The sequence below is a fragment of the Falco rusticolus genome, chromosome 9 (genome assembly GCF_015220075.1).
Source record: "Falco rusticolus isolate bFalRus1 chromosome 9, bFalRus1.pri, whole genome shotgun sequence".
NCBI classification, from domain to species: Eukaryota; Metazoa; Chordata; class Aves; order Falconiformes; family Falconidae; genus Falco; species Falco rusticolus.
The window spans coordinates 37,039,841-37,054,846 of record NC_051195.1 but is presented as its reverse complement, the minus strand read 5'-3'; the positions used below and the strand labels follow the sequence as shown (position 1 = coordinate 37,054,846).

At 39.5% G+C, this 15,006-nt stretch overlaps 2 protein-coding genes across 4 annotated transcripts in view; one reads left to right on the top strand and one right to left on the bottom strand.

The window, feature by feature from the left end:
• The window catches only part of PDZD8 (PDZ domain containing 8), a 59,416-nt gene extending 54,450 nt beyond the window's left edge, over positions 1 to 4,966 (top strand). The window contains exon 5 of the mRNA XM_037399385.1: positions 322 to 4,966. Within this exon, the coding sequence (XP_037255282.1) occupies positions 322 to 2,519 (2,198 nt within the window). The 3' untranslated portion in view covers positions 2,520 to 4,966. The remainder of the gene's footprint in view (positions 1 to 321) is intronic.
• SLC18A2 (solute carrier family 18 member A2) overlaps positions 3,050 to 15,006 on the bottom strand; it is a 34,819-nt gene continuing 22,862 nt past the window's right edge. For all 3 annotated transcript variants that reach the window (XM_037399387.1, XM_037399386.1, XM_037399388.1), the window contains 6 exons: positions 13,692 to 13,770; positions 13,394 to 13,445; positions 12,919 to 12,982; positions 11,746 to 11,865; positions 11,049 to 11,182; positions 3,050 to 8,426 (listed from right to left, as the gene is read on the bottom strand). In XM_037399387.1, the coding sequence (XP_037255284.1) occupies positions 8,319 to 8,426; positions 11,049 to 11,182; positions 11,746 to 11,865; positions 12,919 to 12,982; positions 13,394 to 13,445; positions 13,692 to 13,770 (557 nt within the window). In that variant the 3' untranslated portion in view covers positions 3,050 to 8,318. The remainder of the gene's footprint in view (positions 8,427 to 11,048; positions 11,183 to 11,745; positions 11,866 to 12,918; positions 12,983 to 13,393; positions 13,446 to 13,691; positions 13,771 to 15,006) is intronic.

Here is a 15,006-nt window from a genome sequence, read left to right as displayed (position 1 = left end):
AAGACCAAAGTTAAAAAAGTTAGCATGTAACATCAACATTATTCTATAAGATAACAGCATTAATAACAAACAGCAAACTGGAGTATTTATGTTAGTATCTTTTCCAGCTCCTGAAGTGATATATTTGTATGAATAAAATGGAAAGGGTCCATCTGTTACATTTCAATTAAGCTTTTCTGTCATAATTGACTTCCTCTGCTAGTGAGCAACAACAGTATTGCCACTATTAAAGAGCTAAACATGTTTGTTGACTATTTTTGACCATTTAGGTTGTTATCATAATTAAAATTTAACAACTTTGTCCTTTTTTTTTTTTATTAGGTGTTAAAATCACATCAACTGTCCAGGTGCTGAAGCTTATTAGACAGGCTGGGGACAGAGTTTTAGTCTTCTATGAAAGGCCCGTTGGGTACAACCAGCATGGTTCAGCACTGCAGGATGGGTTTGGACAATTGGAAGACACTGCTTTCTTGACACAGCCAGAAGATGACCAAGCTAGTTTATCAGCTGATGTTGATAACAGAGATTTTGATTCAGAATTTGAGGACTTAGCTTGCGAATCACCTGACCAAAAGGAAGATCTGCCAACAACTCAGTCTCCCAAACGTTCAGTAGTAATACTTGCTGCTAAACCCCTTGGAACTATATCTCCGATTCTGAATCGAAAGCTACATTTAGGAAGTTATCAGACAACATCAAAAACACAACAAAAAGATGGAGCTAAAGTGGCAACACCCAAAGCTATTGAGAGTTCAGATGCATCGCAGCAATTGGGTAAACAATCACAAGGATCTGGTACGAAGCCTCCTGTGCCACCTAGGCCACAAAGTAAGCCTGTTTTAACTACTAGTGAAACTCAGAATCTGTTAGAAACTGGAGGTGTGTCTTCTGAAAAACCAGAGAGGCCGCCTCCACCTACAAATAATGGAGAAAAATGTACAGAGAAGGTAATAAAGAATAACGATCAAATAGAAGATCCAGCGGTATCAAAAGTAATAACAGCACCAAAACAAGATACATTAAAAGATGGACTTTCAGAAAATACACGTAGTTACAAAGATAGTGGAGATGATCATCAAACATGGGAATCGCCAGAAATTCCTTACAAAGTCCGGCAAGGTCGATGGCCAAGGACGAGAACATCCTCCTGTCTATTTGAAGTAGAAGGATACCATAAGTACCTTAATGTTGCACTGTGGTGCAGAGACCCTTTTAAAGCAGGTGGGTTTATCTGCTTAGGATATGTAAGCATAAAACTTGAAGAAATTGCTTTAGATTGTATAGCTACATCCTCAATGGAATATATTAGAACATTTAAACTGGATGCTCCTGCACCTAAAGCAGCAGTCACCAGAACAGCATTGCGGAATTTGACAACCCATAAGGGATTCAATGAAAAATTTTGTTATGGCGATGTAACTTTACACTTCAAATATTTAAAAGAAGGTGAAATAGATGATTCAAATCTTCTCCTGGAGAAAGAAAAGGAATGTCACTTGGAAGAGGAAGCTCGTGCACTTCAGAAAGAGGATCCTTACTTGGGACAGGTTGTTTTTACAGAGAACAAGCATAATTTTCAAGACACTCAGTTTCAGAATCCAACTTGGTGTGATTACTGCAAAAAGAAAGTATGGACTAAAGCGGCTTCGCAGTGCATGCTCTGCGCTTACGTTTGCCATAAAAAATGTCAAGAAAAATGTCTAACTGAGACGCCCTTTTGTGTGGGAGCTGAAAAGCGACTTGATCGAACTGCGGGAGGTTGTAGAGCAGAAGGGCAGGAAGCTCCCCAAGCTGCATCCTCTCGTGTGGATTCAGAATCTAAATCTGGTAACAGAACTACAGGTTTGACCAGGCATATCATCAATACAAGCACCCGTTTGTTAAACCTTCGTCAAGTCCCCAAAGCTCGCCTCTCTGAGCAAGGAACAGAGGTGGTAGAACCTTCGCCAAAGCACACACCAAACACTTCGGATAATGAAAGCAGTGATACTGAAATCAGTGGGCCCAGCAGTCCTTCAAAACGTGCAGCAGGTACTGGGATAAAACTGGTCCGAAAAGAGGGTGGTCTAGATGACAGTGTCTTCATTGCTGTTAAAGAAATTGGACGTGATCTTTACAGAAGTTTACCCACAGAGGAGCGTTTTCAGAAATTAGAATTTATGTTGGATAAGCTGCAGAACGAAATAGACCAGGAGCTGGAAAATAACAATTCACTGGTTAAAGAAGAAAAGGAGACAACCGATGCAAGGAAAAAAGCCTTGATTTCTGCTGCACTGGCTAAGTCGGGTGAAAGACTGCAGGCCCTTACACTGCTGATGATCCACTACAGGGCAGGCATTGAGGACATAGAGTCTTTGGAGAGCATGTCATTAGAGCGGCAGGCCAAAAGGGTGACTAAAGATTCGGAGGAACCCAGTACAGCAGAAGAAATGGATAATGAAGATGTCAGTCTGATGGAGGCTCCAACATTCAACATCATATCAGAAGAACCAGTTGATCCACCTCTATCAGCAGACTGATATTTACATGTTTAGTCTTTGCAGGAATGGGCTAAAAGAATACTTTGCACTTAATTAAAAACACACAAAAATTAAATTAGAACACTGGCATAACGTGTCCTGCTTCTCCACAGTTACTTGCCTGTGTAAGAGTACAGGTAATAATGGTTCTTCTCCAGCTACAGCACCATCATTTTGTTAAACAGGCTGGTTAAAACTACATTTTGGGGTTTATATTGGAAATTTATTTTTAATAACTTATTTTTATTTTTTCTAATTATGTAACCTTACCATTTCACATTAATGTGTGTGGTGTCCAATGGATTACTTGCCCCCCTACCCTCCCCGGATTGTTTGGGGTTGTTTCTTTTTTGAGCTAGTGTTTTCAACAGGAAACTGGCAAGATTTTCAAAATGTGTAGTTTCCATTGTATGATGAAAAAACTATAAGCTTGTTGCATGCCTAAGCTGATGACTGACACAGAAGTCACTGAGGGACCAGGCTTTAAAATGTTGATCACAGTTTTATTGTATGTCTTCTAAGTAGTTGCATTTTTTTTTTTTTCGGCCAAACATATCATGAAAGCAAACAAAAGGTCTTTTGTTTTGTCTGTTATTAATATTTACTGAAGTGAACGTTGCGTATCATTTGTTTTCCATGTTTTTGTTAAATACAAGAACTTTTCATAGTCTGTAATTAACATAAAATATAGTAATGCTATCCTAAAAAAAATCTTCCTTAGAACTTTGGGCTATTGTATCCTGATTGGGTAATATTAGATATCAAAATACATACCAGTATCTTGTGATAATTTAATTGGGAATATCTTTGAGGTAAGAGGCTGGTTGCCTTCCAGAACAAAATTCTATGTTTAAGTATTGTTGTATTATCTGATAACCTGATAGAGGAAGATTGTTCTTCACAAGAGTTGGAGGTTTCATTGCATTCTATGAAAAAGCATGTAATGATGGTTTAAGTAATTTTTAAAAAATGAATTAATATTTTGCTGCTGACTATCATTTCAGAAAGCTTAAGGTACAAAACACTTTACAAAATAAGTGAACGTGTTCTCTCAGCTGTTCTCAGTAATCATATAGTGGTAAGTTACATCCAGCTTCTCAGCCAGAAGAGACAGTCGGAGCAGAAGGATCACCTTTGTCAGAAAAATATCCTGGAGTGTATATAACATGTTTTATTTGAGTCAAAATAAGTGAGTCCAGTAGAGATGAGGAAGAATTTCAGCCAGCAGCTTTTGAAAAGAACAATCTGGTTTTGTGCTATGTGTTAACTGTGAATCTTAGCATTGCGTGGCTAAGGCTGTTGTTATTTATTTCCCTGTAAACATGTCTTTGTTTCATCTTCTGTGTATTGAAATGCCATATAAAATATCATCTTTGGTTTAGGTACTGTGTTAGGTACTGGTATCATCATCACTGGTAGTAGAAAAAAAAATACGCTTTTGGAAATGGAGTTGAATCTAAGATGGTAAAATAACGCCTTTAAATTTTCAGGCAGTCTGTAATGGACCTCTCCGTTAGATTTGCTTCTCAGTTTATTTTTGTGATGGGCAAAATTAAGAAGCAGTGGCTTTCACAGATGGAAATGCATACTTGTAACTTCTAAACAAAACGGTTACTTCCGCTCTTGCAACTACTTGCACTTTTTTGTGAGTTCTGGGCAGTTGATACTTACTTAGCTGATGTATGGAAAACACTATCCATGCTACGATAGGCATGTGACACACTTCTGAAATTAAGCTTCAGCAAATAATCGCACAAAATTAGCTTCCCTTATTGACTAAAAGTTATTTAACCTGTACTTGCTTGAGATGTATATTAAGACTTGCCCACTCCATTTTCTTGGTGGCTTACCATTGGTGGTGATCTGCGTTCAATCTCCATCAGTGTTTGCTCTTAGGGACTACTATAGAGATTTTCAAACATAGCCAAGTACTTCACTTAAACCCTGGTACACGTGAAGGAGCTGTGAGAACAATGCAAATACCGATTTCAAAAACACATCCATGGTTTTAAATTGACTTGCATAATATAGCGGGTAAGAAAAGCTGGATACAGTTTTCCTCATATAGTATTGCTAATGATGATTGTAAGAGAGAAATTAAACGTAGTGCAATATTTTTAAATATACCGAATGGGAAAAGGGCAAAACAGTTGTATTTTAGTGATAAGAAGGAAAACATAAATTCCTATCTGGCATTAATTATAATAAACGGTGAATCTCGAGGGGAAAATTGTAATAGTACATTCCTGATGTAATCTGTGCTTCATGCTTGACTGTAAATAGCTGAAAATAAAGAATACCACAGAAAACAAGAATATCTGGACTTAATGATATCTGAATAGGTGGCAGCTACACACATTTGCAGAAGATCTGCCAAATATGATTTTGTTGGCTATTATTTTATCATGAGAATAAGCTTTAATAAAATAGTTTTGCTAAATTATCAACTTCTTTGCATTGTGTTAATATTTTTTAAACATTTGTATTGCAGTTTATCATCTGAAGCCACTAAAAGGAAAGATCTCTGGGAGAAAAACACATTTTGCATTAAATAAAATACTGATGGCTGGATTAATTGGGCTTTTATGTATTCTTTCTATTTGCATATGCATGTGGTTTTACTCACAGTTTAATAGTAAATTTCTTTTAAAAGTGGTGTTTCCAGCTGATTCTTTGTATAGCTAGAGAATCTTATAAAATGTTACGGATGTTTATGGCTGTTTAAGACCTCCAAGCACTGCACAAATAATAATTACAGTGGCAGCATTGGTGATAGTGACTACCACCAGAGTTACATTAGGGGGAAAAAATTGTCTGAGAAAAATTCTTCTGACTTGCCCTGTCTTTCAGAAAATGTTAATGGATAACAACTAAACAAATGCTTACTGTTTACTAGCTCATTTTTATCTAATCAGCTTTTCTGTGTAACTCTCTGTCCTTGTTTTTTTTTCCCCTTAAATATGAAATGAAACATGTATGGAAGTTTACAACTACAGGGAAGGGCTCTGTAGTGGGAGCGAATTAACCAAGTGACTTTATCACACTTAAATTGACACAGATCAAAATATACAAAATATGAAAGAACCCAAACTATTCCAGGACAGAATGGGGTTTTTGTATGTTTTCTGTGACTAAAGTTCCTTCCTGAGTCTCAGCAAAAAGGGTTTGGTTACTTACTCCTCCAAAAGTCCAAAATTTAGAACAACTGCTAAGTATCTCTTCTAGGGGGGAAACATGGATGTCTGGGTGGCTCTTAACTCTGCCTTCCTCTAACTTCTTCTGGTGGACTGGGAGCAGAGGAAGAGCGTGGGAAACCAGACTGAGCTGTGTGGATCTGCTGAGCAAACTGGTAAGATGCTGGTTCATGATGCCCCAGTAGGAACTTGCCTTTATCTGCATTAGAGGAATGTGATCCATTAATCTCTCCCCCTCATACTCGATTGTGTTGCAGATTAATGTGAACTTTTCCTTAATTTTGATGTTCTCAAAAGTGTAAAACCAAGCCATGAAGTATAAAGCAAGCCATTCTGTGCTTTCTTTAAAGTATATATATAGGTTGCTACCTTTGCATTTCTTTCATACTTGTGAATTTAAGCAATACGTTTTGTTAATCTGGCAAATAAATGAACATATATGATAATTTAGAATTCTAACATTGGTATGTTAATTTCAAATTTAATTGAATTAACAATTTTTGGTGTTGACCAAAACAGGTCAATGAAGCTAAGTAAAATAACTTCTCTTGGAGCAAAGTTTTGAGTATCTAAATGATCTACAGTGTTAAAATCTGAACCTAATGTAAATACTCATCAGTCTGCACAAGCGTTACTTATTCAGTGGCAGAGAAGTACTCAACATATGACAGAACCTTGGTTTATGCTGTCTAATGTCTGTCTCCAAACACCTCTCTGCTTTGAAGGAAGGATGTCCATCTGTTACGTACTCAAAGGAATGCGACTGAAAATACACCATCACAAAAAATCTTTACGTGGAGTTTTCAAATCAACCATAGGATGTCTTGCTTGGCCTTTCACACCATTTAAGCCTCTTGCTTGTGATGTTTTCTCAGAATCTTCACCCTTATTTAAGGAACATACAGGGGTGGTGCTGGTACTGCACATTTTGGCCGTAGCTGTTTCCCAAAAGCTAAATCTGAGCAGCAGCCCAGGACTGATCTGTGGAAGCTATTGCAGTTACTTAAACAAGTTGCATGTATTTATGACCTGGAGTGAAAACGTTTGTCCTGAGTTACAAATGGACTGGAAATGAGAAGTGTTTTTCCCAAGACCTAAAATATTTGTTGTTTTTTTTTTTTTCCCCCCAGGATACAGTAAAACAGAATGCATAAGGCAAATGATGAGGGGGATTCTTTCTTTCTTTATTATTTTTACTTTATTACAATAGATCATGAACTTCTTTCAGATAACTATTTTAATGCAGTCTGAACGCATAATTATTGACAAAGCAATACTTGAAGTCTGGTCCACTATATTTTTCATATTTTCTGACCATAGTATATATGCTTTACAAAACTATATGTAAACATAGTATCTATGCTGTCGTACATAAAACATCTGCACGTACATGAAAGAAGGCACATAAAGATTTTAATTTTATGGATGAAAAGATACACCACTGCTAATGAGGACATGGGGATTGGTTTAAAATGTTCTCTCAAAGTCTGATTTTTCTCACTGCAGAAAGGGGCTGCCTAATACAGTGCTTTACCTGCATTATACTGTATTCCCAAATGGTAAGAGCTATTGGCAATAAACTGGTCATTTTTTTCATTATTTTTAGCAAAGTTGAAGGTGTGTATGCAAATACAGAATAGATTTTTGTTGGAACTGCTGAAGTTGCTAGCTTACTTTTGGTACATGCTAAAGTTAAATACTATGATACTGCAGCTTTTCTTAACCAGTCACTGAAGAGGCATCTAAAATAAAGTTGGGATATGTTAAAACTCAAAAGATTAAAAATATAGAAATATAAAAAGTACCTTTATGCTGTTCATATTCCCTTTAAGGGAAGGGAACAGTGCACATTTGTATCTACTTGTTTACCTGGTGTAGTGTGTTTTCGGGGCTTCATATTGCACAACTGGTTAACAAAACTTCATTAAATACTGCTGACTAACAGCAATGCACTCATCTGTTTAAAATACTGTTTTCCACAATATTCCATGAGTGTTTCAGGGAGAACTCGTTTTTTCTAAATTGGCAATGAAGTTGTGCCTTTTATTTATTATGTATATTATTATGACCTAAAGTTGATCAAAAAAGTGATAGTGACGTCCACACTAAATTCCAGCCGTTGGCTCCTCTCAGTGTACTTACAAGGGTGCAATTTAAAAGGATGCAAATTAGATAGGTTTTCTTTGAGCTTTGCTACTTTTTTACCCCCTTCCAATTAAATAAGAAAGATCCGAGTTCGTGGCAGTAACTTATGACTCCAAAGTAAGAAACATTGTATGTCAATGAGTTGGCTTTAAAAACCAAATAGTTAAAACTGACATTTATACAGATTTATACTACACATTTAATAAAAAATATAGTGTAATATTCAATAAAATTAAATACACAAAATAAAGATTAACGCTATACAAACCCTCTATAAAAGCTTCCCCACCCCCCCATAAGGCGGTTAGCAGTCTGCTTTATAACCATGGGCAATTAATAATATAGCTTTGGTTTTTTTGACCATTTCACTATTAGATGTACAGTACAACTATGAGGATGAGATGTTTCACATGAAACACTGCATTTTGTACACCAAAATATGTTATATGGCTTTTTCATGTTACTCATCGCTTTCGTATTCTTCTTCATCGCCTATGGGGTAGGACTGGGTGTTGTTCTGGGTATACATTTTTGTTTTCACAGGACAGTTGTGATCCATGAGTATTGCCTAAAAGAAAACAGTACAGCTGTTAAGTGTTCCTGCTTAGCTGCCTCTGCCTCACAGCCATGCTGCTGCGTCCATCGGTCCGGGATTCGCCTCCCCTCCCTGAAAGCAGAACCCGGAGTGATTTCAGAGCCAGTCAAGTCCACAGCTCTGTGTGAGGTGGGAGCTTGGCCCTGAAGGCATCACCAGCACATTTCTGGTACTGGAACTGGTATTTCAGCACATGTATTAAACTGAAATGCTTCTGCCTGCTCTCCACTTTTTTGCCTCTCCTATATTTAATCTCCATCCATTAAAATCTGGATGGCTGAGCCAGAGAAGCCTTACTGCCTCCAGCCGAGTCTTCCTTACTGGCTTTTCTTTTCCCACCCCTTTCTGTGGAGCTCCAGAGCAGCATCACCAGGCTCTGCCGGGAGTGGTGGCCATAATATTGTGACCTGACAGCCATGGCAAGCTGAGTGGCTATCATATGTAAGGGCCAGCTACAATACTACATTCTTTGGGATGAATTTTTCCTAGGACAATCAATCAGTCTCTGTCCTTGAAGCAGTTGTGTAGCACATTTCATGCTGAAGGTGATTGAGTTTGGTTTTTTGATTAATCACACCAAGACCACAAAGCAGGAGCTTTCCTTTGCCTCTCTCCAGCCCCAGAGGTGGCAGCACATCTGTCATTGCCACAAGCTACTTTGGGAACAGATGTCCCTTTGCATTTACAGGCATGGTGTGGGGGGCAGGCAGTGGAAATGCTTAAGCTGAGGGGAGAGATCCTGTTCCTTCAGTGATTACCATGCTACAAGTGAAACCCTGGCAGTGACCAGGGAAGCACATGATAAACTTCATAGCACTAGCAGCTTTTTTTTTTTCCTTTGGTCTTTCTATTCCTTGGCCACTGAAAAAAAAAAAAAAAAAAAAACCCAACCAAAAAAACCCCAAAACATCAATGCAGTCTGCAAAGGTCATGACAAGGTATTAACTGAAATCTCCAGGATTCTGCAGTCCAAATATGTGCAAAATGAAAGGTCTCTGGCCCCACGTATGCTGCTCTTTCATCAAGATTAATTTCTCTGCCTTCTGTTCTGCTCATGCCAGTACAAAGCATGAGCAGCACACACAGCTCATTCTCTCCTTACCTTGCAGAGATGTGATGCTGCATAGCATGACCGTGGCCATGCAAAATTACATTTTCTTTTCACCTGAGTAAAAAGCTAGCAACTACATTTTGGCCCCAGGTCAACCTTGCTCAGCAAGAAAAAGGGTGGAGGACTCGACCCAGAGATGGTGACAGATGTTGCAGCAAAGACTGGTACATGTTTTCCAGGATTTTCCCAGCCCTGGAATCACAACAGGGATTGTTCAGTATACTGACTGCACTGCCTTGTGATTCCTTTGGGAGCTTCCTGTCTTTTTGCGGAGCTGAAGACGCCTAGTGAGCAAGGCAATGGACCCCCTCCTGCAGTAAGAGGGCTTTTGACCCTGATCCAGTATAAATCTGTAGGAACAGCAACTGCAACAGCAGCATAGGGGAGCAGATAAATGACATTATATGAAAGGGTAGAATGAGCTACAGAAATGGGAAAGGAAGGGAGGAGAATGGTGTAGGCGGGGTAACAAAGGAAAGGACCAAAGCAGGAATCTATCTTTTTCTGAGTGACAGGCTAAGCAAACAGTGAGCAATGGGAGTGAAGGAGAGAAACATTCCTGCAGGCACATTCATGGGTGTCTTGGCGTAGAACTGATGGATTAAGTAGGGGAACTCCTCACTTCAGGTCTTGTGGAAAGTAGATATTTACATTTACTCAGCAAATGTGAACATCAACAGGGGAAAAGCCTGTTAAAGGCTATTAATCACAGGTCATTTTATACTCTGGTCTCTTAGCCCGTAATTTTAGAGCTGTATTACTGCCTGCCCTGAGACTCATCCCTAGATAGCCACTGCAGGCTGCAGGGGACTGGGCAAGGTGCTGATTTGGCCAAGCACCACTCTTAGACACCATACAGCAGCTGGGGAACACTGACTGCTCTAGAAAATTAAGTCATTGGCAAATTTATATTAAAAAAAATAATTCAGGATAAGACCCATGGTACAGATAGGGTAAGAGAAGCCATTAGTTTGCAAGGGCAAGTGATCTGTATGGAGGGAGAAGGAGTAGGAAAAAATATGGTGCAAAAATACACTGTTGAGGACTGTGGGAAAAAAACAGGTTGAGGCACACAAAGGAATAAATCAAAATTGGGTGCCAATTCTGACACTTCAAGGAAGACAAAAGTAGCTTTCATACTGCCTGCACCACAGCATATGCTGTTGCAGATGCATGCCTGCTGACCCTGTTTTCTGATAATAAAATTTGTGACTTTGTAACATGTGAGTAATAAAAAGCTTTTCTTTATACATCTTGGACATAAAAAGAAAGGGGAGTTCATTCCAAAAATGATGCATGAGGGGGAAATAAACTATGCTGGTCCCCTTTTGGGGACATTAGAGACAAAGATGCAGAAAAAAGTTATAATTTGATTCACCACAAAAAAAAACACAAACCCACAACAAAAACAACAACAACAAAAAAACCACCACACAAAAAAAAAGAAAACTGAAACCAAAAGAAAGAAACCACATTATGCTTACCATTTTCTCCTCTTTGGCAGGTGGACTTCGAAGGAAAAAGCACAGGGGAGCAAAGAGGATATCCACAATCCCTATAATCGTCATGAGCCATGGAAATCCAATGGCCTTTGCAATGGCACCACCAGCAGAAGGACCTTATATTAATAAAAAACCTTTTCTGAAGATCATTCAGACACAAAATCTGCAGCACTCAATTTAGACAACAGTAATTTTATATACAAAAATCCCACTTTACAAACTGATTTGAGGAATATAAAGACATCTTTGTAATTATAACATAAACCTCTCCTGGTTCCATACTCCACATTCATTGAAGAAATCAAAAATGTTCCTAGAGGCATCTGTATCATGTGCTCAGGGAGGCAGGGGGTCAGTGGGGAGTTATTCCCCTCGCAGACTATTAGGAGCATAGCTATAGTAGCAGTTTCAAATGTTCCTCTTTCCTACCGATATCCTATCTGCGTTCAGTGCCTGACACCTTCAGGCCTCTTACAGCTGATGAAGCTGAGCATGGCATCACAGCAGAGGAGGGGAACAGATGCCAAACAATTCCCTCTGCTTTTATTTCTTAGAAATATTAGAAAATAAGAAACCCCTGCTCGTAAAGCCTGCGAATGCCACTGGGATTCACACCTGGCATTGTAGCATATTCTCTTTTTTTAACTGTGCATTGTAGGCAGGAAAAAGCTGGACTTACCTATGGCAAAGCCCATGCAAAAGGCAACATCGGCTATTGCGTACACACTGCCATAGACAGATACGTGACGCAGATCTACGAGGTAGCCCATAATTGGCATCATGGATGAGTCCACCATTCCTGGTTGTGAGGGAGGGAAACATATTTCAGGAAAATACTGCCTTTTTAAATTATTTTAATGTCTTTGCCAACTACGTGCTAAGAAGAGATGCAAAAGCAACTAAAAGGATACTTGTTCTTCAATAAGCAAAAGATTTGCATAAAAATAGACTGTATTATTCATGCTTTGTATGGACTTTACTGTGTCTGAGGTCATGTATGGGCATGTGTAGATGTGTAGGTGACACTTGTCAGAGGACAAGAGATATACAAGCTTAGGCGGTACCAACCACTTGCCTGCAACTGTGCATGCAAAGGCTCCCACCTCCCATTACCAGCCAAGCAGCTTTCCCTTATGGAAAGTACTGCAGGCCTAAAAGATTGCATTAGCTTCCAGTCAATCAAAATTATTATGGTGATTTTAACATGCCTTTTGAGCCACACTGTCATCACTAGCAAGAAACACGCACAAGGCAGATGAAAAAACTGCTGAGATACTGTGGATCTGTAGTTGTGCCTGTACTTCTGTCCGAACTACACATCCTTCATGCGTGAAGATGCCCCAGAGCATCGGCTGACCAGCCAAGTGCTAGGCACCAAGCCATGGTTCCCACTCCAGGCTGGCTGCGTAGTCCAGCATGAGCAAAGTTCTACTTGAAGAAGACTACTTGCACATGGGCTTGGGGATTCCTATCTGATGAACAAAAATTTAAGACTGTTTTTTCTTCTTTTTATGAAAATGGCTATATAATTTTTTTCCACGATGGGGAACACTGGGGCTTTGGCCATGTGTGGCTTTATTTGTGAAAACAACGTATGCATTCCTAGACAATTTGAAAGATCTGTTTAGGTCGATGGAGCAATTCTGGACAGACTTCAGAATCCAGCTTGTCTAACAGCAGCCTGGTTCAATCTGCCAGAGCACCGTTCTCTAATCCTTCTTGCTCTACCTACCAGTTTGGGCCACAGCTTAGGCTTCACTACTGTCAGACCAGAATGGTAACGCAACTGATTTTCCACGTAACTTCATATAAAATAATTTTTACACAAACAACAGACTGTAAGAAGTCTTACCAATGGCAAATCCAACTCCAAAATTTGGTGCTATGAGCCCATAAATGTTTTTAGCAAACGGTACCTGCAAAGGAAATTTCAGGCAGCTAATTATGTCACACTGCACATGCTAATGAAGTTAGTTTTCTTTTTGCAAGATAAATTCTCCAAGTAGTTACAGCACAATTTGTACAGATGTTACGGAGTCTGATCCTTGCATTGGGCTACTGTTTCAGACACCTGTGCCATTAAACCACTAACACACTTAGAATAAAATGTTGATCACCCTCCTTTCAGAGCCATTCTTCCTTAAAATAACTGAAGCACTGAAATTTGAAAGCACTCAAAACTCTGATCTGGAACCTATTAACTATACATTGTTTAATAATGTATCATAAAGCAGAAACTTCAGCAAAATCTCACGGGGAAAGCACGTATTTGAAGATGAACAGATGAACATTTACATGGTTTGAAAGATACATAATCTTCTACTTACGCATAAAATACTTATTCCCACGATTAGCATCCCAAGCAAAGCACAAAGCCACCTATCAAAGAAGAAACATCATTCAGAAATCAGTGATACGGAGAGGGTAGAGCTGATCCTGAACGTTTCAAAGTTACGTCTAAAGTGCCGAGTTACACAACCAAAGTCGCAACATGTTCAAAAAAACGATTCTGTTACTGTAGAGAAAACTTTAATAATTTCTGCTATCAATAAACTACCCTGGGAAACACTAGAAATGGTACAGGAACAAGCTGGAAGATTATTAGTATTTTTAAATCTAGCATACCTTCCTACTTTGTGCGCAAGTATCCCAAAAAGATTAGTCCCAATGAGATAAGAGATACTGGCTGGAAGAAAAGCAACGCCTGAAAAATATGAATGAGATCTGTTATCAGCACAGATTTTAGTGAAGTGTTCAAAGAAACTAATAAATTCCAGACACTGCAATTTTGTTCTGAATGCATCTCACAGAGCCTTTGTGCCTAGCCCAGAGAATCAAATATCCGGTTTGTTGCAGCCTTCTCATGAAATCTAAGGGCACCATCTATGACACGCGGGAGTGATGTGACGCCTTTGGAAAGACTTTTTCAGCATCAGCTAAAAGAACTGGTATGGGAGAGGGGATGGAACAACAAAGAGCAAAAAGTTTATATCTAACTATAATAAGCTTTGGGATAGGTCAAGGAAAGCAGCTCTTGCATGGCTTATGGAGCATATGCTCCACACGTGCAGCAAGCCTGGAGCGGTCAGGGGTGGGTGAAGCCCTCCCTGGAGGGGGGAACAGCACTGCTGCGGTGGCTTTGCAAGTCACAGGCCCCTTCCAAGCCTGTGAATGCCGTGAGGCCTCAGGGTACAGGCAAGTTTGCAATGCCGGGATATGGTCCTTGGTCAAGCAGCCACTGAAGTTAAGCATGTATCAATAATGCAAAGGGGGAAAACCCTTAAATACATGGTTTGGAAATTATTTAGCCAATATATTTACAGTAAAAGTTAATTAAAGAAAACCAGTTATTGTTTTAAATTAAAAATCTATCTGTAGCAACTTGCAGATGAGGGCACCCAAGCAAATTCCTTCTGACCCTGATGGGAGGGTACCCAGACCCTTCCATCTCCCACACATCCACTAGGAAAAACATACTGTTGGGACCAGCAATTGTTTCTAGTCTCGAGGTTTCCACAGCAGCAGCTGTACCTGAAGCAGGTGCTGCCTGCATGCTGGCCAGAAATACCTCTGATTTAAAAGCCAGTTACAGCCTGTACTTGAGGATTCATCCTCTCCCTACACGTAAGTCGCAGGGCAGGACCCAGCCGGAGGGGAGATGTCAAAGGAAGAAACACCAACGCCGAGTGCGGCGTGCCATTGCCTCGGCTGCCTGGAGAGCACCAGGCAGGATGCTGTGGGAGCAGGGGCTGCCCTTGAGGGGAAGGCATTGTATGAAAAAATATCCGAGAGGCAAAGGAACAGGGTGGCTGTGCCTAAAGCTGGATCCTTGTGCAACGGTGTTGGATGGTTCATGTATCCTGGAAGAAATTACACTTTTTTTCTGTTCCTGTTAGATTTTGCATCATCTTAAGAAAAATAAAACTGGGAAACCTGACAA